Here is a 27500-nt window from a genome sequence, read left to right on the forward strand (position 1 = left end):
TAAACAGCTTCTGTTTGTAAATCCAGCTTTCAGGACAAGCCGTTGTGCATATCCTGTATTGAACTCGCGAAGTTTGTGGAAGTTTGTGTTGTCCTCCGTGAAATGTGCAGCGCGCGCGTCGTGCATCCACGCACCGGCAGTGTTTTTTTCACGCAGCTGACGTTGTACAAATCCGGCATTGAAATCGCGAAGACGGTGGATGTTTTCCTCTGTTAGATGTGCTGCAGGAGCCCTGCGCGCGCCTGATTCCCCGCTGACTCAAACACACGTGCATATAACATGCTGTATGTTAAACGCTCTGCAACGCACCCCCGTCCCTATGAAGGCTGAACAGAGCAAGTACCCCAGACCTGCAATCCGGATGAATATAACAGCGTTTCCTCGGCATCGCGGCAACAACACTCCAGCCTAACTAACTTATACCACAACAGCGCCGCGATACAAAATGGCCTCACCCCCCCTTATTTAATATTCTCGGAGGAGGGGTTTATGTAAATATTGGGACTGGTGATGTCAGCAACCCTGGAGGAATGTGTGTAGTCGCCTACTGGCCGTTTGCTGTAGTCCTTAGAAACTGATTTCTTTAAAAGCAAATATCTCCCTTTGCTTTAAACTTTGAATGTTGTAACTTTGCAGATGTTGTTTATGCTCAAGCAGCAACATTACACGCTAGCTAAAGTTAGAATAGTGAAATCGTGGTTTACCACCCCTTTAATGTTTCCAAGCGTTTGTCAGAGACTGTAAGTCACAGATGTGTAACAGTCACGCATTATAGTTCACTACATTTGTCACATCTGTGTGTATGGACAATTATTTGATGAGTGTGTGTAGAGTTACTACACAAAAGTACCAGTTTTAGAAAAGTTAAAATAGTTTTGAATGAAGTGTTGATTTTGCGAGAGGTGTGTGTTTGTGTGTGTGTGTGTGTGTGTGTGTGTGTGTTTGGAGAATAGGAGCCATGTGTATCACACACATTGTTTGCCTAAAACATTCAGACTGAGGTTGAAGTGTAGAGGGAATTATTTATTATCATCTCATCGCAATTATTCAAACTACAGTATCATTTCTTTACCTTTTTTAAGTATGAGTAAAGTATAATCAATGGATATTATTGTCAAATAATCAATAATTTAATATATATGTATATTTTGTATATTGTCATGTGTGATTTGTTCTGTGTGCAGGTCTGAAGTCAGTTCATCATTATGGAGAACAGAGGGAGCAGAGAGAGATCTTCATCTGCAGAACCCAGCTGTGTGACCTCTGACCCCAGCTGTGTGACCTCTGACCCCAGCTGTGTGTCTGTGAGGAGTGACGGATCCATGGGTCATCCTCCTCTTAAATTCAGTGAAGCCGTGACCTCTGACCCCAGCTGTGTGACCTCTGACCCCAGCTGTGTGTCTGTGAGGAGTGACGGATCCATGGGTCATCCTCCTCTTAAATTCAGTGAAGCCGTGACCTCTGACCCCAGCTGTGTGACCTCTGACCCCAGCTGTGTGTCTGTGAGGAGTGACCGATCCATGGGTCATCCTCCTCTTAAATTCAGTGATGCAGTGACCTCTGACCCCAGCTGTGTGTCTGTGAAGAGGTGAGATATGATCTAGTATTAGAGACAATATAATAAATTAAATGGAGCTAATGGAAAAATTGTAAAAGTATCCCAGAATGCTGATCTGTGAGGTGAATATCTCTGTGGAGTTCAGGTGTTTGTGTCTAAATTCATCGTGATTTCTTCTTGTGTGCTTATTTTGAGACGCGCTCCAGTTCATGTGTAAAGCATGTGATCGCTCCCGCCATTATTGTCTGCTAGACTATTTGCTTCTTATTTATTAAATCCAGGCAATTATCTGATTAAACGTTGATTAAAATTAAGATACAATTTATACAAAATGAAATTCACATTAAAGAAAGGCTAAGCAAAATCATACAACATTTCTTTCAAAATCATTTCTTACCTTCTGTCTTCTGACATATTGTGCATCTTTTCACTTTTCATAATCAATGTAGCTGAGATGAAATTTAAAAATAACATTATAATATTTAAACATAAACAGGAACTTCCTGTAAATGCTCTAAATGCTTTCACACTTTTTGTGTGTTTGCTAATAACATTCTTTCAGAAATGACCCCACTGTTATGTGGAGTTCCTCAGGGCTCGGTTTTAGGTCCTATTTTGTTTTTAATATACATTAGCCCTCTTGGTGAAATTATTCGAAATTTTAAAAATGTATCCTATCACTTTTATGCCGACGACATTCAGTTGTACTGCTCATTTAAAGAGTCAGAATTAGGTAAGTTAACTGAATTGCTGGAATGCATGTCTTGCATTAAGATCTGGTTAAATAATAATTACTTACAACTAAATGCAAAAAAGACGGAAACCTTAATCATTGCTCCAGACAAAAAATACCTCTAATAAAACTGCATCTCGGTTCCTTGGACTCAACCGTTCAGTTGAGCCTTAGAAACCTTGGTGTTCGGTTCGACCAATCAATGTCTCTGGATGGTCATTCTAGACAGTTGGTCAGAAACTGTTACTATCATTTGAGAAATATCTCTAAACTGAGGACTTTGTTGCCCAAAGCTACTATGGAGTTGATAATTCATGCTTTTATTTCATCACGTCTAGATTACTGTAATTCTCTTTTTACTTGCTTTAACAAATCTTCTCTGAGTCGTCTCCAGACGGTGCAACACGCTGCTGCCAGGCTTTTAACAGGAACCAATAGAAGGACACACATTACTCCAATTTTATTTACATTACATTGGCTGCCTGTTAAATCCAGAATTGATTATAAAATTTTAGTTCTAACTTTTAGAGCACTACATGGTCAGACCCCCCAATATATCACAGACTTGCTGTCACCGTACTCTTCCTCTCGTACTCTTCGTTCCTCAGGTCGAAATTTCCTGAGTGTCCCCAAAACCCGTCTTAAAACATGGGGAGACCGGTCCTTTCAGGCAATTGCCCCTAAATTATGGAACGCTCTCCCCCCGCGTTGCGTGTGGCAGAATCTGTTGATTCTTTTAAAAAGCAGCTGAAGACACTTTTCTTCAGACAAGCTTTTAGTTAATTTTGGGCTTCTGTTTTATTTTGGGTTTGTTAAATTGTATATTCTTTGTAAAGCACTTTGTGATTTTTATCTGTGATAGGTGCTATATAAATAAAGTTTACTTACTTACTTACTTAGAAACGAACCGAACTGTTGTTCAGTTTGATCCGGACTGAGACGACCTCTTTTCTCAGGACCAAATGTTGTCTGTTTGGTCCGGCCCGTGGTCAGAGGAGGGTTCACACCTGTAATTTTGATCCGGACCAAACTGAAAAGTCAGAAAATCCGGACCAAACAAGGCAGGTGTGAAAGCGCCCTTACTTAAGTAAAAATCTATCTTTACAACTTTCACTTGTAATGGAGTAATATTTAACCAATAGTACTTTTACTTTTACTCAAGTAATGGAGTACTTTGTCCACCTCTGTGAGCTTCACACACACACTCCGCTTTATGACACACACTCTTCTGGACCGCCTGACTCACCGTGTGTGCGGTGCGGATGTACACACTCTTATCCGCTCCGCAGCTGATGAGCCTCAACTTCCCATCACTGGCTGCACACAAACACGAGAGACGATCACACACACACATCAGCCTTCATGAACACACTTAAATATGATTGGCTGTTCTCTAATGTGTATCTGGACTCTCACCAGCGAAGCGGACGGACGTGACGGCGGACGAGTGTTCGTCCAGTGTCTGAAGCACAGCGTAGTGTTCCTGGACATCCAGCACGTGGATCAGCCGGTCTCGCCCTGCCGTGGCCAGCAGACTCATGCCTGATGAACACACTCACACTCACACACACACACACACACACATTTGTTTTTGTGAAATGTGAGGACATTCCATAGGCGTAATGGTTTTTATACCGTATAAACCGTATTTTCTATCCCCTTACACTGCCCCTAAACCTACCCATCACACACACACACACACACACACACACACACACACACACACACACATGTTTGTTTTTGTGAAATGTGAGGACATTCCATAGGCGTAATGGTTTTTATACTGTACAAACCGTATTTTCTATCCCCTTACACTGCCCCTGCCCCTAAACCTACCCATCACACACACACACACACACACACACACACACACACACACACACACACTGCCCCTGCCCCTAAACCTAGCCCTCACAGGAGACTGTGCAGTTCACTTTCTGTGAAAAAAAACTTGTTCTGTGTGATTTATAAGCATTTTGAAAAGTGAGGACATGGGGAACGTCCTCATATTTCACCCTCTTTTTGTAATACCCATGTCATTATACACATTTGTGTCCTGATATTTCACGAAAACATGCCCACACACACACACACACACACACACACACACACACACACATTTGTTTTTGTGAAATGTGAGGACATTCCATAGGCGTAATGGTTTTTATACCGTATAAACCGTATTTTCTATCCCCTTACACTGCCCCTAAACCTACCCATCACACACACACACACACACACACACACACACACACACACACACACTGCCCCTGCCCCTAAACCTACCCAACACACACACACACACACACACACACTGCCCCTGCCCCTAAACCGACCCAACACACACACACACACACACACACACACACACACACACTGCCCCTAAACCTACCCATCACACACACACATACACACACACACACACACACTGCCCCTGCCCCTAAACCTACCCTTCACACACACACACACACACACACACACTGCCCCTAAACCTACCCATCACACACACACACACACACACACACACACACACACACACACTGCCCCTAAACCTACCCATCACACACACACACACACACACACACACACACACACACACACACACACTGCCCCTAAACCTACCCATCACACACACACACACACACACACACTGCCCCTGCCCCTAAACCTACCCATCACACACACACACACACACACTGCCCCTGCCCCTAAACCTACCCATCACAGACACACACACACACACACACACACTGCCCCTGCCCCTAAACCTACCCATCACACACACACACACACACACACACTGCCCCTGCCCCTAAACCTACCCATCACACACACACACACACTGCCCCTGCCCCTAAACCTACCCATCACACACACACACACACACACACACACACACACACACACACACACACACACACACACACACACACACACACACACACACACTGCCCCTGCCCCTAAACCTACCCATCACACACACACACACACACACACACACACTGCCCCTACCCCTAAACCTACCCATCTCACACACACACACACACACACACACACACACACACACACACACACACACACACACACACACACACACACACACACACACACACACACACTGCCCCTACCCCTAAACCTACCCATCTCACACACACACACACACACACACACACACTGCCCCTGCCCCTAAACCTAACCCTCACAGGAGACTGTGCAGTTCACTTTCTGTGAAAAAAAAACTTGTTCTGTGTGATTTATAAGCATTTTGAAAAGTGAGGACATGGGGAACGTCCTCATATTTCACCCTCTTTTTGTAATACATTATACACACACACACACACACACACACACACACACACACACACACACACACACACACACACACACACTAACCCTACCCATCACACACTCTCTCTCTTACACACACACACACACACGCACGCATCTACCTCACATCAGACCAACAGAACACTTTGATTATAGAGCTCGAGTCTGATGGGATCATTCTGTGAATCTTTTTTAAAGCTTGAAGCTGGTCAGTATTTACAGCCATTATACAGACGAACACGAGCAGGACATTTATCAACATTTCTCCTTTTGTGGCCTGAAGAAGAAAGAAGATCATAAGCCATTAGAACAACATCAGGTTGAGTAAATAATGACTGGATTCTCATGTTTGGGTGAATTTAGCGGGTCCCTTTATCCCTTTAACTGCTCTAGTGTAACTTAGAGACGACATTTAATAAGAGACTCAGAAACACACTGAACACACAGAGAGATGAGTTCGGTTTTTATTTCTGATTTCACCTCAAATCTGTGGACAAACATTCAGTGATGAACTTTGACCCCAATGTCCAGATATAAGACACTTATTGTCTAACAGAATCTCTGGTGTCAGATTGAGGATGAGGTTTGGGTTTCTTCATCATCTCTTAAAGCTCTTAGTGAGTTTGTTCCTGGTCTCTGTCACCTTGAGCTGCTCGCTGGAGGATTGAAAGACACGCTTTTCCTTTTCTCTGTGTTTTTCTACTTCTCTGTTTTCTGTGAAGCTGCTCTGGATCAATGTGCATTGTGAAAAGTGTTCAACTGAAGCTGACATGAATGCATTAATTACACACAAAATACAAGATTGATCTATATTGATTTACTATATAATTTAAGTTTACATTTATTTATCGTTCTTTGTCATTGTTTGATCAGAGTGGATAGAGATGATCCGACTGGAGATTCTCCTCAACCAATGAATGATGAGCTCCAGAGAGTCAAAGACCGACACAAAACCAGCATGAAGAACAAGTATGAGAGATTATTTGAGGGTCTGAAACTCCAGGAGAATGAAGCCCTCCTGAACAGGATCTACACACAGCTCTACATCATAGAGGGAGAGAGAGGAGGAGTGAATGAAGAACATGAGGTTTTACAGATGGAGAAAACAGCCAGAACACAACACTCACAAGACACTCCAATCTACTGCAATGACATCTTTACAGCCTCACCTGAACCAGGACGTGAGGAGAAAGAGCAGATCAAGACTGTTCTTACTAAAGGCATCGCTGGAATCGGAAAAACCGTCTCTGTGCAGAAGTTCATTCTGGACTGGGCCGAGGGAAGAGCCAATCAGGATGTAGATTTCATGTTTGTGCTTCCATTTCGAGAGCTGAACTTGATCCGAGATCATCAGTACAGTCTTCACAGACTTCTGCTGGACTTTCATCCTGAACTTCAAGATCTGGACTCAAGGATTTATGAGGAGTGTAAAGTTGTGTTCATCTTTGATGGTCTGGATGAAAGCAGAATCACACTGAGGTTTTCAGACGCTCAGGAAGTTTCTGGTGTGACTGAGACTTCATCAGTGGATGTGTTGATGTCAAAGGAAGTTTCTGATGTGACTGAGACTTCATCAGTGGATGTGTTGATGTCAAAGCTCATGAAAGGAGAGATGCTTCCCTCGGCTCTCATCTGGATCACCTCCAGACCAGCAGCAGCCAATCAGATCCCCTCCAAATACATCAACCGTCTGACAGAGATTCAGGGATTCAATGAGCTTCAGAAGGAGGAATATTTCAGGAAGAGAATCAGGGACGAGCATCAAGCCAGCAGAATCATCTCACACATCAGAAGAGCAAGAAGCCTCCACATCATGTGCCACATACCCGTCTTCTGCTGGATCTCATCCACTGTGCTTCAAAAGCTCCTGGAAGAAGATCTGAGTGCAGAAATCCCTCAAACTCTGACTGAAATGTACATCCACTTCCTGCTGATTCAGATCAACATGAGGAATCAGAAGTATGAAGAGAGAGATCCAGAGAAACTCCTGCCGTCCAACAGAGAAGTGATTGTGAAACTTGCTGAAGTGGCTTTCAAACAGCTGATGAAGGGCAATGTGATGATCTATGAGGAGGACCTGAGAGAGAGCGGCATAGACGTCACTGACGCCGCAGTGCATTCTGGGATCTGCACTGAGATCTTTAAGGAGGAATCTGTGATTCATCAGAGGAAAGTCTACAGCTTCATTCATCTGAGCGTCCAGGAGTTTCTCGCTGCTTTCTATGTGTTTTACTCTCATGTGATCAAGAACAAGAAACCACTGCAGGAATTCAGATCTTACTGGTCTGATAAAGACTCTCTGTATGATCTACTAACATCAGCAGTAGATAAAGCCCTCGAGAGTGAGAATGGACGGCTGGATCTGTTCCTGCGGTTCCTGCTGGGCGTCTCTCTGGAGTCCAATCAGAGACTCTTACAGGATCTACTGACACACACAGAGAAAAGCTCAGAGGACATCAGGAGAATCACACAGTTCATTCAACAGAAGATCAAAGATGGACGTGGACTCTCAGCTGATCAGTCCATCAATCTGTTCCTCTGTCTGCTGGAAGTGAAAGATCAGACTCTGTCCAGAGAGATTCAGGAGTTTGTGAAATCAGACAAACACTCAGAGAAGAAACTCTCTCCGTCTCACTGCTCAACAATCGCCTACATGCTTCAGATCTCAGAGGAGCCGCTGGATGAGCTGAACCTCAGGAAATACAACACATCAGCTGAGGGCAGAAGAAGACTGATACCAGCTGTGAGCAACTGCACAAAAGCTCTGTGAGTGTGAATTATTCACTAATGAAGAATCATGTTTAATAATGAATCAGCACCATTTGCTAAATGAGAGGTTTTCTCCTGAATAACAAGCTCAGAGTCTTAAAGGGCTCATGACGTGCCTTCTCATTATTTTAATGTGGAAATGAAGCAGTCAGTCAAGTTAACATTATTTAGGAAATGGATTTACACTCTAATCAAAACTTATATGACAAACACGATAAATGTAACCATTAAAAAGAAAAAAAGATGTTTTGTTAGAGCTTTTGTAGCAAAGGTGCCGCCATCTTGCAGAACTATAACCTGTGACATCACGGGGTTGGTTGAGCTGTTGGTAGGGGTGGGCGATATAGCCTCAGTTATATCACCATATTTCAAGAATATTTGAGATAATGATATTTATGACGATATAGAAAAACATGTATATGGAACAAAGTGTTATTGGTGATTGCAGCAGCATTTATTAGTGCAAACACACACACACACACACACACACACACACACACACACTGTCACTCTCACACACACTCTCACACACGTACACACACACACTCTCTCTCCACACACACACACACACACCTCACTCTCTCTCACACACATATACACACACACTCTCTCTCACACACACACACACACACACACCTCACTCTCTCTCTCTCTCTCACACACATATACACACACACACTCTCTCTCTCTCACACACACACACCTCACTCTCTCTCTCTCTCACACACACACACACCTCACACTCTCACACACACACACACACACACACACACACACACACACACACACACCACTCTCTCACACACACACACACACACACACTCACACACAACACAAACACACTCACACACACACACACAACACACACACACACACACTCACGCAACACACACTCTCACACACGTACACACACACTCTCTCTCACACACACACACACACACACACACACACACACACACACACACTCACACATAGCACAAACTCTCTCTCTCACACTCACACACACAACACTCACATACACAGACACACATATACACACACACTCTCTCTCTCACACACACACACACACACCTCACTCTCTCTCTCTCTCACACACACACACACACACACACACACACCACTCTCTCTCACACACACACACTCACACACAACACAAACACACTCACACACACACAACACACACACACTCACACACGCAACACACACTCACACTCGCATGCACACACTCACACACTCACACTCACACACAGAGTGCACACACACACACACACACACATGTTGGGTTTTCATGTTTTATGGGGACTTTCCATAGGCGTAATGGTTTTTATACCGTACACACTGTATATTCTATCCCCCTACACTGCCCCTGCCCCTAAACCTACCCATCACACACACACACACACACACACACACACACACACACACACACACACACACTGCCCCTGCCCCTAAACCTACCCATCACACACACACACACACACACACACACACACACTGCCCCTGCCCCTAAACCTACCCATCACACACACACACACACACACACACACTGCCCCTAAACCTACCCATCACAGGAGACATTCTGCATTTTTACATTTTCAAAAAACATCACTTAGTCTGATTTATAAGATGTTTTCCTCATGGGGACCTAAAAATGTCCACACACACACACTCTCTCTCTCACACTCACACACACTCACACAGTGTGCACACAGACACACACACAGACACACACTCTCTCTCTCTCACACACATTCACACTCACACAGTGTGCACACACACACACTCTCTCTCTCTCTCTCTTACACTCACACACACTCACACAGAGTGCACACACACACACACACACACACTCCTTCCTTCCTTCCTTCCTTCCGAAGCAAAAGCTTGTTATTTACCCACCCCTTATACAACCATTCAAAATTCCATTATATATGTTTCTATATATACTATATCTTCATAGCACAATAAACAAAAAACAAAATGTTTTGCTTTTTGCAAAATAAAGAAAACAATCATGATGCGCGATCTGCAGCCTCTCTCTCAAAGACATTCATTCAGATAGTCTTCAGAAAAGGACCTCTAGCTTAGTGAATAATTGTCTCGCAAACATGAGACATATGTCTAAAGAAACGCTGAAATGTCAGGTTTTAAACAATGTAAACCAAATTGAAAACAAATATGCTGTGTTTATGTAATCTGTGAAAAGAGACTGATGTCAGTCACCCGCGAGCCACTTCATTATCCACTAATGCGACCACGCCCACACAGAGTGCGCTCTTTCAGATTCAAAACTGACGATCCCGCATCAACGCCCACATCAACTCATACAAACACATCTAGTGAAGCGCTGTAACGTTACTTCAGCTACATCGTTTTGAGACGCGTTTGAGCAGTAATCCTGGATTATTCTCCTCATGAAAAGCTATTCATTTCTAAGAGCAACTGACTGTAAGGCAGGTAAGTTATGTAAGTTTTTGTTGCCCCTGGCTTGGCGTGCTCAGTTGAGGACACTAAATTTTTTTCTAAATTTTTCAACTAAATATCCAAATAAATCTAATTATTAAACTAAATTAACCATATAAACTAAATTACTGATCTAAAGCCCACACTGTCACTGTATGATAATTGAAATGAACTGATGACATCACCGTTTTCTCCAGAATGGCTATACGGCTGAATAAAATTATGTTGCATTATTTTCCTGTTTAACACTGTAAAGCTGCTTTGAAACAATCTACATTGTTAAAAGTGCTATATAAATAAGGTTGACTTGAATATTATATTGTTGTTTGAATATTATAGCCTAATGGTATTTTTTTTATTTAAAGGGGTGGTAAAACACATTCTTTTGAAGGCTTGATTGTGTTTGTGGGGTGCACTGTAACATGTGTTCATGCTTCGTTTTTAAAAAAATTGCATTATTTTTCATATATTTGACCTTTATTCTACACTGCTCTGTCCCTCCTTGTAAAACGGTCTGATGCTTTCCGGGTTGTATGAAGCCAGTCCCTCAAAAATACGCGATGGGCTCAGATTGGTTAGCTGGCCCAGTGTGTTTTGATTCGCTAACCGCCTAGTGCACGTTTGTCAGAAACGCCACGCCCCTTACCTTACCGGTAGACTGTGCTTTGGTCAGTATTAGAAACAATGGCGTCAATAAAACCATACCAATCTGAGCCCGAATCAGACCCAGAACATTTTAGTGAAGATGATCGAGCAGAACCTGTTCAGTCCTCAAGAGTAAAGACAGCGGATCTATAGTGATCGCTACTGAATGGCACTTTTGTATTTTTATTATTTTGTACGATTATAGCCAAATATCTGTGGCAAGAACTATTAACCCAAAACAAACACAAAACACTGGCTTTACTAGTAGCCAAATAAAACACAGAACCATGTTTAGCATGCCTGTAGATAAACAATACATAAAAGCTCTAATCAAAGAATCATTTACACTAATGCCAAGTTCGCTGTTGAGATTTTAACGTTAGTGTTTGTAACGTTAGGTGTTCGTCGGATAACGTTAAGTATGAATGAGCATTTAACAGACTGGTTTGCAGAACAGTGTTGTCATCTGTTTACTTCCTTGCTACAACGTACAGTTAACCTATTACAGGAAAACACATCTACGAAAAATAAATCAGACTTACAGGTTGTGGCCCGTAAACAGCTTCTGTTTGTAAATCCAGCTTTCAGGACAAGCCGAGGTGCAAATCTGGCATTGAACTCGTGAAGATTGTGGATGTTTTCCTCCGTGAAATGTGCAGCGGGAGGCGCGCCCGTCGTGCATTCACACTGAACCGCTCATGAATTGCAACGGATGAATATTGTCCATTATGTCATATTTTCCAGTCTTCTCCTCCGACCCCTGTCTGTCTCGTGCTTTATGATGGGCAGGATATATCTGAGACCTGTTCCCCTCTGTCTCAAACACATGCATATAACATGCTGTATGTTAAACGCCCATCCCCAGACCTGCAATCCGGATGAAAATAACAGCGTTTCGTCGGCATTGCAGCAACACCACTCCTGCCTATACCACTATACCACAACAACAGCGATACAAAATGGCCTCACCCCCCCTTATTTAATATTCACGGAGGAGGGGTTTATGTAAATATTGAGGCTGGTGATGTCACCAACCCTGGAAGAATGTGTGTAGTCGCCTACTGGCCGTTTGCTGTAGTCCTTAGAAATGGATTTCTTTAAAAGCAAATATATCCCTTTGCTTTAAACTTTGAACGTTGTAACTTTGCAGATGTTGTTTATGCTCAAGCAGCAACATTACACGCTAGCTAAAGTTAGAATTGTGAAATTGTGGTTTACCACCCCTTTAATATCAAAGTTTGTCAGAAATGATTCTGGAGTTTTGTTTTGTAGAAAGGGAATTGCTTTCTTTAAAGTGAATTTCGTTTTGTATAAATTGTATCTTAATTTTAATTATTTATTATTAGATTTTTTTAGCATGAGATTACTTTTAAAAACAAAAAAAATAGTACAAAAAAATTGGAAAAATGCTTTTCTTAGTAATTTTTGTCTTGTTTCTAGTCTAAATATTTAAACATTCTTAAATCAAGATGCATTTACTAGATAAGTACAATTTTCAACTAAATAAGAAGAGCATTTTTTAAGTGTAGTCAAATCTTTTGATCATTTAAAATATAATAGGCCTTTGTTGACTACATTCTAAATAATTTATTCTGGAGTTTTGTTTTGTAGAAAGTGAATTGCTTTCTTTAAAGTGAATTTTGTTCAGAATAATTTGTATCTTAATTTGAATTATTTATTATTATTATTTTTTTAGCATGAGACTACTTTCAAAAACAAAATAGTACAAAAATGTTTTTAAAAAATGCTCTTCTTAGTCATTTTTGTCTTGTTTCTAGTCTAAATATTTAAACATTCTTAAATCAAGATGCATTTACTAGATAAGGACAATTTCAACTAAATAAGAAGAGCATCTTTTTGCTCTCTCAGTCAGAAGCTCATTTATTATTCAGCTCATTATGTGGGCTATTATGTTCTTTTGTCATCTCAGGTGAGATTCCAGCATTATTCATTAGCTATCACGCCTCCTCGCATACAGGCTTTGTGAAGAAAAACTGTCTTACAAATTGTAAATTAATATATTGTTTTATGTGAATGAGTAGGCTCAATGATTCTCACATCAGTTTGAAGCAAAAACTCTAGGCAATAACAGCCATTGGTCAAAAGTCTTGTGAACACATATCTATTGTGTGTTTTGAGGCCTTAATTTTAAAACGTTTTTTAGGTTTTTAAAAAAAACCTTGCTTAAACATTTTTCTCTCAAAAAATACAAGCATGTACATACATGTTGCTCACATATTATGGTAGCCCAGTTTGTGCTGAAAAAAGTGTAATTACACTTTGCCATTAATGTGTTTATAAGCAACTGAAAAAAGCACAAATGTAAGAGCATGTCAAAACTTCTAAAGGGCCCCAAAACAGCTCAGACTCCTAGGGGTTAAACTAAAGAGACATTTGAGGTTTGTATGAAAGACCTCTGCGCTTTTGTCGAGTTTAATGTTTCATATATAATATAATATAAATAATATAAATGGCAATGCTTATTTATCAAATTGTTGTCATTCACGGTTTACTGCTACACCAAAAATCTAGTGCTGTTGCCTTGTGTTGACACCATAGACAAGCTGCAGGCCATTTGAAGTTCATCCCTGGGCCGGACTTTGGACACACTTGTCATACTATAACTCGTAAAACATTCAAATGTCCAGACAGTCTTGCTGTTTTTTTTTTTTTGACACATTCATGATCATTACTTTTGCTGGTGTTCTGTGACAAGCTTTATGCATGCACTTGAGTGCTTAATTTATATTTATATTTTAAGGCTCATTATTATGGTTTAGTATTTCTTTATAATCCAGAACAATGACAAAAATAATGAAAAATAATGACGAACGAACAACAAAGAAGAACAAAAAATGAACATGCAGTACACATAGTATATACAAGCAAGAGATTGTTGTTAGTCACCAGTTTTACTTGTTACCAATGTTATGACAACACAACATTGGCGTCCATTTTCAGGCCTTCCCGTTTGGGTTTCTCCAGTGCTGGAAATATGTGTCATAAAGCTCTTTCCTGATCATAACCCTTCTTTTTCTGGTGATATTCCTCTGACCTTTTGTCTTTTGTAATGTCTCTCATCCATCTCTCTTTCTACAGTCTTTCTTTGATTCTCCCTCTTGCTCACTCTCTCTCCTCCCCCATCATGAGTGGACATGCCCCCTACTGCTGATTGGCTCACTCTCTCTCCTCCCCCATCATGAGTGGACATGCCCCCTACTGCTGATTGGCTCACTGTCTCTCCTCCACCATCATGAGTGGACATGCCCCCTACTGCTGATTGGCTCACTGTCTCTCCTCCCCCATCATGAGTGGACATGCCCCCTACTGCTGATTGGCTCACTGTCTCTCCTCCACCATCATGAGTGAACATGCCCCCTGCTGATGATTGGCTCACTGTCTCTCCTCCTCCATCATGAGTGGACATGCCCCCTACTGCTGATTGGCTCACTGTCTCTCCTCCCCCATCATGAGTGGACATGCCCCCTACTGCTGATTGGCTCACTGTCTCTCCTCCACCATCATGAGTGGACATGCCCCCTGCTGATGATTGGCTCACTCTCTCTCCTCCCCCATCATGAGTGGACATGCCCCCTACTGCTGATTGGCTCACTGTCTTTCCTCCACCATCATGAGTGGATATGCCCCCTACTGCTGATTGGCTCACTGTCTCTCCTCCACCATCATGAGTGGACATGCCCCCTGCTGATGATTGGCTCACTCTCTCTCCTCCCCCATCATGAGTGGACATGCCCCCTACTGCTGATTGGCTCACTGTCTCTCCTCCCCCATCATGAGTGGACATGCCCCCTACTGCTGATTGGCTCACTGTCTCTCCTCCCCCATCATGAGTGGACATGCCCCCTACTGCTGATTGGCTCACTGTCTCTCCTCCCCCATCATGAGTGGACATGCCCCCTACTGCTGATTGGCTCACTGTCTCTCCTCCCCCATCATGAGTGGACATGCCCCCTACTGCTGATTGGCTCACTGTCTCTCCTCCCCCATCATGAGTGGACATGCCCCCTACTGCTGATTGGCTCACTGTGTCTCCTCCACCATCATGAGTGGACATGCCCCCTACTGCTGATTGGCTCACTGTGTCTCCTCCCCCATCATGAGTGGACATGCCCCCTACTGCTGATTGGCTCACTGTGTCTCCTCCCCCATCATGAGTGGACATGCCCCCTACTGCTGATTGGCTCACTGTCTCTCCTCCCCCATCATGAGTGGACATGCCCCCTACTGCTGATTGGCTCACTGTCTTTCCTCCACCATCATGAGTGGACATGCCCCCTACTGCTGATTGGCTCACTGTCTCTCCTCCACCATCATGAGTGGACATGCCCCCTACTGCTGATTGGCTCACTGTCTCTCCTCCCCCATCATGAGTGGACATGCCCCCTACTGCTGATTGGCTCACTGTCTTTCCTCCACCATCATGAGTGGACATGCCCCCTACTGCTGATTGGCTCACTTTCTCTCCTCCACCATCATGAGTGGACATGCCCCCTGCTGATGATTGGCTCACTGTCTCTCCTCCACCATCATGAGTGGACATGCCCCCTACTGCTGATTGGCTCACTGTCTCTCCTCCACCATCATGAGTGGACATGCCCCCTACTGCCGATTGGCTCACTCTCTCTCCTCCCCCATCATGAGTGGACATGCCCCTTGCTGATGATTGGCTCACTCTCTCTCCTCCCCCATCATGAGTGGACATGCCCCCTACTGCTGATTGGCTCACTGTGTCTCCTCCACCATCATGAGTGGACATGCCCCCTACTGCTGATTGGCTCACTGTCTCTCCTTCACCATCATGAGTGGACATGCCCCCTGCTGATGATTGGCTCACTCTCTCTCCTCCCCCATCATGAGTGGACATGCCCCCTACTGCTTATTGGCTCACTGTGTCTCCTCCACCATCATGAGTGGACATGCCCCCTACTGCTGATTGGCTCACTCTCTCTCCTCCCCCATCATGAGTGGACATGCCCCTTGCTGATGATTGGCTCACTCTCTCTCCTCCCCCATCATGAGTGGACATGCCCCCTACTGCTGATTGGCTCACTGTGTCTCCTCCACCATCATGAGTGGACATGCCCCCTACTGCTGATTGGCTCACTGTCTCTCCTCCACCATCATGAGTGGACATGCCCCCTGCTGATGATTGGCTCACTCTCTCTCCTCCCCCATCATGAGTGGACATGCCCCCTACTGCTGATTGGCTCACTGTGTCTCCTCCACCATCATGAGTGGACATGCCCCTTGCTGATGATTGGCTCACTCTCTTTCCTCCCCCATCATGAGTGGACACGCCCCCTACTGCTGATTGGCTCACTGTCTCTCCTCCACCATCATGAGAGGACATGCCCCCTGCTGATGATTGGCTACAAGTGTGTTATGGTGCTTTGTCCGATCCTCTTTCAACAGTGTTTCTCAAAAATCACTTACTGCAACTTTAATGAACATGAATGATAAAATGATTGAATTTCCATGCTCAGTAGTTCATCATTCATCTTTCATCCAGGCTAGAATGTTAAAATATTTTGTTCCAGGTTCCTGAGTACAGACAACTGGCAACTTCCTTTACACTCATTGTTATTTCATTATTGTTTTAATGTTATATTATTTCATCTTTTATAGTATTGCTGGCTGTAATCTCACTGATAAGTGTTGTGAGAGTTTGTCATCAGCTCTTCAATCCTCAAACTGTGTCCTGAGAGAGCTGGACCTGAGTAACAATGACCTGCAGGATTCAAGAGCGAAGCTGCTCTCTGATGGGCTGAAGAGTCCAAACTGTCAGCTGCAGATACTGAGGTATTTAAGAACATATAAAATATAATTTACAGTCAGCCGGTCATAATGTTGGTGTGTGTTTGTAGATGATCTGACTGTTGATGTGTGTGTTCTGCTCTCTTTCAGTCTTACTCACTGTAATCTCACTGATCATTGCTGTGAGAGTTTGTCATCAGCTCTTCAATCCTCAAACTGTGTCCTGAGAGAGCTGGACCTCACTAACAATGACCTGCAGGATTCAGGCGTGAAGCTGCTCTCTGATGGGTTGAAGAGTCCAAACTGTCATCTGCAGATACTGAGGTATTTAAGAACATATCAAATATAATTTACAGTCAGCCGGTCATAATGTTGGTGTGTGTTTGTAGATGATCTGACTGTTGATGTGTGTGTTCTGCTCTCTTTCAGTCTTACTCACTGTAATCTCACTGATCATTGCTGTGAGAGTTTGTCATCAGCTCTTCAATCCTCAAACTGTGCCCTGAGAGAGCTGGACCTGACTAACAATGACCTGCAGGATTCAGGCGTGAAGCTGCTCTCTGATGGGCTGAAGAGTCCAAACTGTCATCTGCAGATACTGAGGTATTTAAGAACATATAAAATATAATTTACAGTCTGCCGGTCATAATGTTGGTGTCTGTTTGTAGATGATCTTACTGTTGATGTGTGTTTTCTGCTCTCTTTCAGTCATTCTTTTTGACATGATAATCATAATTGAATTGAGCCATGAGACCAGTGCAGATTCACACACCTATTAAGCACACATACACTGGGGATGTGCAATATTGAAAAAAATAATACCTCAATATTTTCTGGGTTTTTGTTGATGAACTATAATTGTATGATATTTTACTGAGTGTGTGTTTCTTGGTCTGGTATCTTGTCTGGTTTAGATCTGTCATGGAGAGCTGACTCCCAAAGATGTTCATGTTCTTCATATTCTGTGCATTGGTCTATCGCAGCAGTGACAGAAATAATCTTTTCCATTAAGTGACAATATTTGACCCCTTAAATAAATTTCCAGAGGCATTTATACCTTTACAGCGTTTCTAACCTTATTAGAAGTGTGCATCTTGTATGACAATTTTTTTTATTTTAATCAATAAATTCAAGTAGAATAAGAAGATGGAGCATATCATGTATAGATCATTTAATAAAATGATTTATATAAATAATAATAAATCAAAACACTGTGTTAAAGGTTGTGTTATTTGTTGCAAAACTCAGTTCCATATTCCACTCAGTTATAAACTTTAAATATATAAATTAATGCTGGCAATCAATAAAAAAAAAAACTGATTAATCAATCACACATTTTTCAGAGGTTAATCAAAATTAAAAACATTAAGGCCTGGTTTCATAGACAGGGTTTAGATTAAGTCAGGATTAGGCATTAGTTCAATTAGGGCATGTAGGACAAGTAGCTTTTATAAACGTGCCTTAGATAAAAACATTACTGATGTGCGTCTTGAGACAAAACAATGGCACTGGCATATTTTAAGATTTGCTTTCAGTTAAAACAGCTCAAACATGCATTTTAGTCAGGGACTAAATTAAGCCTCGTCTGTGAAACTGGGGTAAAGATTTTAATATATTTTATAATGTAATAGTTTCACAATTAATCTCTGAATTAATGTAGAAACAAAATAAAGGCAGTATATTTAAATACTTAGTATATTTAATGGCATCTTTTTTTGAATGAAGGCCATTATCACTAGGGTTGGGCATCGTTTTGATTTGAACGATTCCGATTCTTAGTTTCGATTACGGTTCTTTTCGATTCTCGATTCCGATTCTTTGAGGGGTGGAGTCACAACATGTCACAGGCTCATTTCACAGAGGAAAATTATATTTTGATTCAATAATGAGTTTTAGTTTTGGGACTTTCTCCGCTGGCATTTTCACTTGCTTTGCTGCAAAGGTGAATGGAGTTCCACACCGAGTCCCGGTTTAACAATAGCATTAACAGCAGTCATTAGGACTGCTACTAGCGTGGGCAATTTGCGTATAGCTACATTTATCTACGAGGGGGAAACAATTTCAGTAACGTTGTTGTTCACCACAATTCGCAATTTGGTCAAGGGGTTTACACTACAATCACTTACCTGATTATGATGAGGTGGGATAATGTTAGTTCACCCTGAAATGAAAATAAAGCCATCTTTTACTCACCCAGCAGTTGTTCAAATGCGCGTGTTCCTGTGTGTGCGCACTCCAAGCCACAGTAGCCTCGTGCAATATTGTCATGACAACCGGTACACCATATTCACTTAAGGAGGTTATATTATTAGTATTATTTCTTATCATATACGTTATAGAAAAGACGAGAATCACGTTTTTTTCTATTGAGCTTGATTTCTCAAAATGGTGCGTGTGTGTGTGTGTGTGTGTGCTTATCGTGGGTGCAATGACAACAGTGCGAGTTATTATAGTAGGCATGAGCGCCGGCGGCTGCTGACGGCTCATAGTGTAACTTACACAGAGGAGAGCGCTCAGAATAACGGCCGAGCTCAGTGTTTTGACTGAATAATACGGTTTCTTTCTCGCAAAACCCATAGTGTGCCCCCTGAACACTTTCCATATGGCGCGCGTCTCCCTGTATCGTTGCGTGATACATTTGTTTATTTTTTGTAATGTTTTAGCTGATCGCCATTCACTGCCATAATAGGAAGGAGCGCGTGCAGGAACAGTATTTTAAATGTCATAGGACATAGGGCACTGGGACAACATCAGGGTAAGTAAAAGAAGGCTTTATTTTCATTTCAGGGTGAACTATCCCTTTAATAACGTTGGTTAGCGCAGGGTTGCCCGAGGAGGACAGACCTGCGCAGCATTTCAAACACGCTACACTCGTTAATTTATACACCACATATTTGTAGTGCATCCTCCCGTGCAAGAAATAAGTTTGTCATGTGTTGCACTGTGCCGACCCAGGTTTTTTTTTTTTAGTGAAATAAAGCCACACTTTTGAGCGCCGCTTACCGTGCTCCATGGCTGCAACAGAACAAACGGGCGCGGCAAGCACTTCTGAAAACTTGCGCGTTTGGAACCGATGATCGGAACCGAAAACAAAATTTCTAAACGATTCCAATGGCATCGTTATTTTTTAAACGGTTCCAAGTTGGAACCGGTTCTCGATGCCCAACCCTAATTATCACTGATACTAATACTGCAACTGATGTCTCGGTGAAAATTGACTTTTTGTTTCACTTTTAAAAATTATAGCCATTCAACATTACACTGTGATTGAAAGCTATCAATTTTAACATTTATTAGGCTTAAAAAATGTAACAACTTTTTATTTAACCCTCTTGGGTACTTTGTGTCAAAAATGACCAAAAAAATTGGGGACAGGTTTTGAAAAGTGGTCGTAAAACAAACAAACAACTTGACAAAAATAGTCTTTCAGAATCTGTTATTATATATTAAAATCAACAACCTGAAAAAAATGGGCAAATATGTGTGAAAATCACTAGAATTCACATGCCTTTCTACAGAGAGCTGTAAATCCACTATAGTGATAAAAATTTGCTATTGCGTGATAAAAATGCTCAATGTGTCCACCGGATGGCACCAATCTCATTTAAAAAATTGCTTTCATGAGGCCTAGGCTTGACTCTAAAATGAAATACAGCTTTAATAATTAAAAAAAAGTGTATATGTAAAATTTTTATTATATTCAATGGGAAAAAATTGGTCATAATTATTGCATAAATATTCATTATAAATCATAAAATTATCTCAAAACACCAAAAAAGAAAAGAAAAAATATTATTGAACAAAAATATATTTCATTGATTTTACTCAAAACATTTTTTATCTTAATCCCGCCCTCCGGGTCATTTTTTACCTGAAAGTCCTGAGTGTGACCCATAAATGAAGTACCCCAGAGGGTTAAGTGAATTTAAAACAATCTTCACATTAACCCATAATTAATGTCATATTTACCTGTGCCCTTACTACCAGTCTAACAGATAAATATATACAAATTGAATAAAGTTATCAAAGAGACTGCACTGCATAAATTATACATTAAATAAAGATTAATCCTTATTAAAGCTACAATTTTCTTTGTTACCTTTGTTCTTTGACTAATATTAATGACAGACAGATTTAGTGGCGGATTTGACACGTATCCCATTTTCTCACAACTCTTTACGTTCATTGAAGACTTTAACTCATTTACAGTTTTTTACAATCGCAATGACAATTTCTTTCAATACTTTTAACACATTTCCTAAACTCTTAATGCACCAACACACCTACATCACGCAATTGCCAAAACGATGAATTTCATGCTCAAAATCACACATTGTAAACTAAACGCCAAAACTAATTTTCAAAATACAATAATTCACTAACACACTATACCTACCAAAACCCTAACACACGTTCCCTTCAGGAACATTTAGTCAATCACAGCACAATGTTATAAAAACACTAACACTAGATGGAATTACAGAAACTGCATTATTTTATGTGTCAGGTCTGCCCTTATACAACAGACATTATATTTTATTGATCATAGATTGTGTCTTTTGAAGACTCCACATTTTTGTTTTGTTGGGTTTAGTAAATGCATGCATTTTGTTTCTTTTGCTGCAGAAATTCAATACAAAAAATGAATGACCCATCTCAGAGTAGCTTGCAAAATGCCTGTTCTTCATTTAGGAGCTTTCCTCTGCCCCCTGAGGGAGCTGTTGAATTCTTAGATGGACAAAATACAGTTAGGGACCAGAGGCATACAGTCACTGTAATACACGGTAAAATTATTTACACTTTGCAGTAGGAGAAGCCCTTATACAATGTCCTACCTGTTGGTTTCTTGAAAAATCTGAATAATGGATGCCACTGTGTCCTGGCTGAGTTTTGGCTGTACTCGTTCACCAGCCTCTCTGTATGATAGCCTGTGGTTTATGACATGGTCAATGATAGTAGCTCTTATTTCATCAGTTACCCTAAATCTACCTTGCCCTTGTCCAGGCATTCCTCTCCCTTGCCCTTGTCCCACTCCTCTCCCTTGTCCTGGTACTCGTCTTCCTCTCCCTCATGCAGGCCTTTTTCTGACTTTCTTCGTGTTGCTCTATATTGTTCCTTTTTCACACAAGAGCAGCCCAAATAGCAAAAGTTATGCATTTTAAAGCAAAAACACACTAGTGTAAACGAAGCCACAGACGGTACATTCACAGAAAGCACATTATCTTTGTCTTGTTTGGCTTTAATGACAGAAAATGCAGATGCGTTACATATTTTTAACGCGTCAAACTAAAAGATGTTCAGAAAAACAGCATTCTTGATCGTGTGATAACTCATATCATAGGCTTATGTTATAAATATAAAAAAACAGGAACTCATTGAATGGATATTTTTTATCATTTTGATGACATTTCTGCCCCAATATAATGAGACCTCAAGCAAGCTCAAAACTCTTCAGATCACAGAACTTAGTGGAAAATTTATAGAAAAGTATCATTCTCTGTAAAGACACGAGGTGTGAACATGTGAGAATTCAAAATCATTATCTTTATAAATGTGAGCTCTTTTTGGCTAAAAGCCTTAATGGAGCTGTTTACTGTAGCCATGTGATCACAAATAAATGTGAGGAGACGCAATTCAATATGTGTGTCCTTGTTTCACATTATTAATGTGAAACAATAATAAATTTGATTATGTCCTCAAAGCTCGCAGTCAGACCAATGGTCCGGCCATGCCTCTAACCCACACTCACACACACACATACACTCACACAAAAATTCACGTACACATGCACTCACAAACACATTCGCAGACGCACAGTAAATTAATCAAAGCACGTTTAAAACCTCAGCCAATGAAATATCACAGTTAAACACAGAAACTTCATCATTCACAGAAATGTAAATGTGAATTTCTGGAGGACTGCATGTATTATTACATTTATTTTTTTAAGTGTGTTTATTGAATTACTACTGATATATTTAATTGAGTCGCATTATTGCTGATGTTTGAAAATCCAGTGTGTTTTAATTTGTTAATAAGACAAATATGAAAATGGTTTTGGTGAGACGTATAAAGAGAACTAAATAGATGACAAGGCTGTTTTGATCCATATGTAGGTTATCTGGCTGTATGGTGACAGAGGACGGCTGTGATTTTGTGTCTTTAGCTCTGAGTTCAAACCCCTCACACCTGAGAGAGCTGGATCTGAGCTACAATCACCCAGGAGATTCAGGAGTCAAGCTACTCTATGACAAACTGGAGGATCTGAAATGCTCACTACAGATACTCAAGTGTGTCAAACACTGATACTGACATAATGAACGCATGTGTGCATGATGTATATTTACATTAATGTGTGTTTGTGTGTTTATAGTGTTGATCATGGAGGGGAGATAAGGATCACAGCAGGACCACGAAAGTGTATGTCTACAAACAAACACACACACACACACACACACACAAACACACACATGTTGGATTTTTGTATCTTCGTGGGGACTTACTTCTATTGTTATTATACTGATGTAACATATTTTCTGTCCCCTAAGCCCATACCCCTAAACCTACCCTTCACTAGGGCTGTATACCTTGGAGAACCTGGCGATACGATACATACCTCGATACACAGTTCACGATTCGATATGTACCTCGATACAGAGCTGTCTCGATACGATTTGATACAATGTGATACGATTCAATAAAAATACATGGGCCAGAGCCAATTAGTTAATGCTGAACACATTTACTCAATTTATTGAAGACAAAAGTGCATTATAACAAAGTGCATTTTGCTTAAATATTTGCAACTTTAAGTGCTCTGATTAATTGTACACAAATTGTATTTATCTGGAAATTACCACAAATCAACATTTAACTTTCCAAGGGTACAGTCTGAGCTCACACAAGCACAAAATCTTCTTCTTATTATTCTTCTTATTAAATCTTCTTATAATTTTTTTTTTGTGACACCATGTACTGCCATAACATATTTCACTATGAAATCACTTAAATGCTACATTTTGCTTTAACATTTGGCACAACAACAAATCTAATCTACCTCATAACAGGATGGATTTTTAAAATCTTAAGGCTAAACCAGGTTTGTCCTCAAAAAGGCAGGTTGAACAAAAATCACTGCAGCAACAAAACAATAACCTGAGGATACTCTTGGTAATGCTAGCTTTATCCTATGACTTAAGATTTTTGTTCAAAAACAGAAGTTGGTCAACATGCTTTGAGCTTAGTACACTTCTCTGTGCGGTTACAATATCGCCTGCCGTAGAGAAAACGCGCTCGGAGGAGACACTAGTCCCTGGAATGCACAGGTACACTTTGGCAAGGCGTGACATTAGTGGATATTCATTCTGGTGCTCTTTCCACCAACTGAGTGGACTTCCCTCAGCAAGAGACAAGAGACTTCCGCTCCGCTGCGACGCTCATATTTGCGTCGTTGTCAGTCACAATAGCTGGGTCTTTGGATACGAGGTCCCACTCCTCAAGCGCCGTTTTCAGTAACTCTGCAATGTTTGACCCCGTATGGCTCTTGTGCATGGCTCGCGTTTGTAAAACGTGCGACATCAGTTCCCACTCCTCGTTAACGTAATGGCAAGTGATTGTAACAAAAGCTTCTGTGGCTCGCGATGTCCACCCATCACAAGTCAGTGCCACTCGTGGGGCAGAACTCAGAGCTGACTTAACATTGTCTTTGACTTTGTCATACATCCTCGGTACTGCTTTGTCGGTCATGTAGCTGCGGGTAGGGATCACATAACGGGGATCTAACGTGTTGATCATAAAGCGAAAGCCTGTGTTCTCGACAACACTGTCGGGACATAAACCTTTGCAAATATAATGCACCTGAAGCTTGGATGTTGTGTTGTCCAAAGTAGTTTTCGTGGGGTCCCATGTTTTTTTGGGCTGCGGCGAAGCTAGCTTGTCTGCATGGTGTCTTTGCAGGTGGGCGCGCAGGTTAGTTGTTTTACCGGTGTAGCGTATAGAAGCCTGGCAATGCTTGCAGATTGCATTTGTTTTATCGATCCCTTGGTTTCCTTCCTTTGCTTTAAAACCAAAATGTGTCCAAACATCTGCCTTTAGGGACAACGGCGCTTCTAAAATCTTCGACATTTTCCATGACTTTTTTTGAAAATCGCGGGCGGCGCTGCGCCCCCTAAAGGCTGGGCGGAGTATCGATACTAAGGGCTAGAATGTCGATACTGTATCTTTTTTTATTATATCTGTATGTATCTAAGAATCGATATTTTGAGCACACCCCTACCCTTCTCAGAAAACTTTCTCCATTTTTACAAATTTAAATAAGCATAATTTATTAATTTTTCTCATTTGAACCACTGGCTGGTCCCCGCAATGATCTCTGGTTTTACTACCAAATGTCCTCACAATGGAGCCCAGCTAACAAAATGACCCCATTTTCAAAACTTTGTGGGAACTTTGATTTGAACTGTTTCTTTAATGTTAAAATGTCTGGTTTTCTTGTTATTAATTGAATGTTGTTTAAATATTACAGTACCATCAGTACAACATGCAAGAATGAGAAGACTTTTAAAAGAAAGTTAAGGTTATACTTCCACACAATTAAGAATCATATAATTGCAAATTTTTTAAATAGTTTTCTATTGGCTGTGAGCATGTTGTGCTCTAAATGCGCCCTGGGCACCTTGCGTTTTAAAGGGGTGATGAATTGAGAAATCAACTTCAAACCTCAACTTGTGATCCGACTTGTGGAGCTAAACGGATTGCGCTACAGAGCAATAAACATGCCTGTTCTAGCTCACGTACGTAAGACATTGCACTAGGGATGGGCGATATGGCCTAAAATCCATTTTGCGATATACATTGCAGCCTCTTGCGATAATGATATATATTGCGATATATAAATTATAACAGACCCATTTCAGAACAGGTTACATAGACCCTAAGGAAAGCCAAACCATAAGGAAACATATTTCAAACAAAGTTTCTTACCTGCAGCCTAATGTAACGTATTTGGTTTTAAACATTTTGTTCCCTTAATGAAATTAAAACTGTTGTCTTGTTAATAAAGGATCGGATACTGTGAATTAGGGAATAGGTGTAACATGAATCCACTGGAGAGGCAAGTTTACGAACCCAAGTGCAGTTTATTCCAAAATCAGAATTCAAAACATAAAAGAAGACTTGACTTGACTTGACTTTACAACAGAAACTCACCATCAGTAGTTACACGATCAATATCAGATAAAGACGCATGGCAAACATGAGGGCTTAACCCTCTCGAGTCGAAGGTCGCGCTGGTGCGATCAGCTCTTTTTTTCTTATCAGTGCCAAAGAGACTCAAATAACTCTGTCGTTTTTATCATTCAGGCAAGTGTTATACATCATTATAATCTGTTAAGTTAAAATTTTTTGTCACAATAAAAACAAAATGTTTTGCTTTTTGCATAATAAAGAAAACAAACATGATGCGCGATCTGCAGCCTCTCTCTCAAAGACATTAATTTCAGAAAAGGACCTCTAGCTTAGTGAATACTTGTCTCACAAACATGAGACATATGTCTAAAGAAACGTTGAAATGTCAGGTTTTAAACAATGTAAACCAAATCGAAAACAAATATGCTGTGTTTATGTAATCTGTGTGAAAAGTGATAGATGTCAGTCTTTCGCGAGCCAGTTCATTATCCGCTAATGCGACCACGCCCACGAAACACGCGCTTTATTGAGATTCAAATACTGAGACGCCCACACATCAACTCAAAAAAACACATCAAGTACTGCTATAGCCTACTTCAGTTACATCGTTTTGACACGCGTTGAGAAGAAAAGCAATGGGCAGACAATGGGCAGATCAGTCATTTAGTGGAACATTTAGTGTCCCCAACTGAAGCCGAGTGTGTGAGTCTCACACTGAATGGCCCTCATTTATCAAAAGTGCGTACACCAAATTTCCAGCGTACACCCAAAACCACAGTGACTTTGAGATTTATCAATATGGCCGTTGGCGTACGGCACGCTCAAATCCTACGCCAGCTCAGGAGGTGGTGTACGCACGTTTTGAGTTCGTGCGAAAATGCGCAGAAAAACAATTTCTAACACCACAAAACGCACTGACAAAGATATGCTATATTTACATTTACATTTATGCATTTGGCAGACGCTTTTATCCAAAGCGACTTACATTGCATTCAAGGTATACATTTTACATTTTGTCATTTTTTTGACATATATATGACCCAC

The 27500-nt window shown here is 41.2% G+C and overlaps 1 protein-coding gene across 1 annotated transcript in view; it reads left to right on the plus strand.

The window, feature by feature from the left end:
• Positions 1-27500, plus strand: part of LOC307135123 (uncharacterized protein) — a 35799-nt gene that overhangs the window by 4609 nt on the left and 3690 nt on the right. Inside the window, exons 2-8 of the mRNA XM_079831318.1 lie at positions 1185-1588; positions 6492-8384; positions 17142-17315; positions 17421-17594; positions 17700-17873; positions 23387-23560; positions 23644-23690. Coding sequence (XP_079687444.1) covers positions 1206-1588; positions 6492-8384; positions 17142-17315; positions 17421-17594; positions 17700-17873; positions 23387-23560; positions 23644-23690 — 3019 coding nt within the window. The 5' untranslated portion in view covers positions 1185-1205. The remainder of the gene's footprint in view (positions 1-1184; positions 1589-6491; positions 8385-17141; positions 17316-17420; positions 17595-17699; positions 17874-23386; positions 23561-23643; positions 23691-27500) is intronic.

The sequence above is a fragment of the Gobio gobio genome (assembly GCF_949357685.1).
Source record: "Gobio gobio genome assembly, chromosome: 12".
Classification (NCBI taxonomy): domain Eukaryota; kingdom Metazoa; phylum Chordata; class Actinopteri; order Cypriniformes; family Gobionidae; genus Gobio; species Gobio gobio.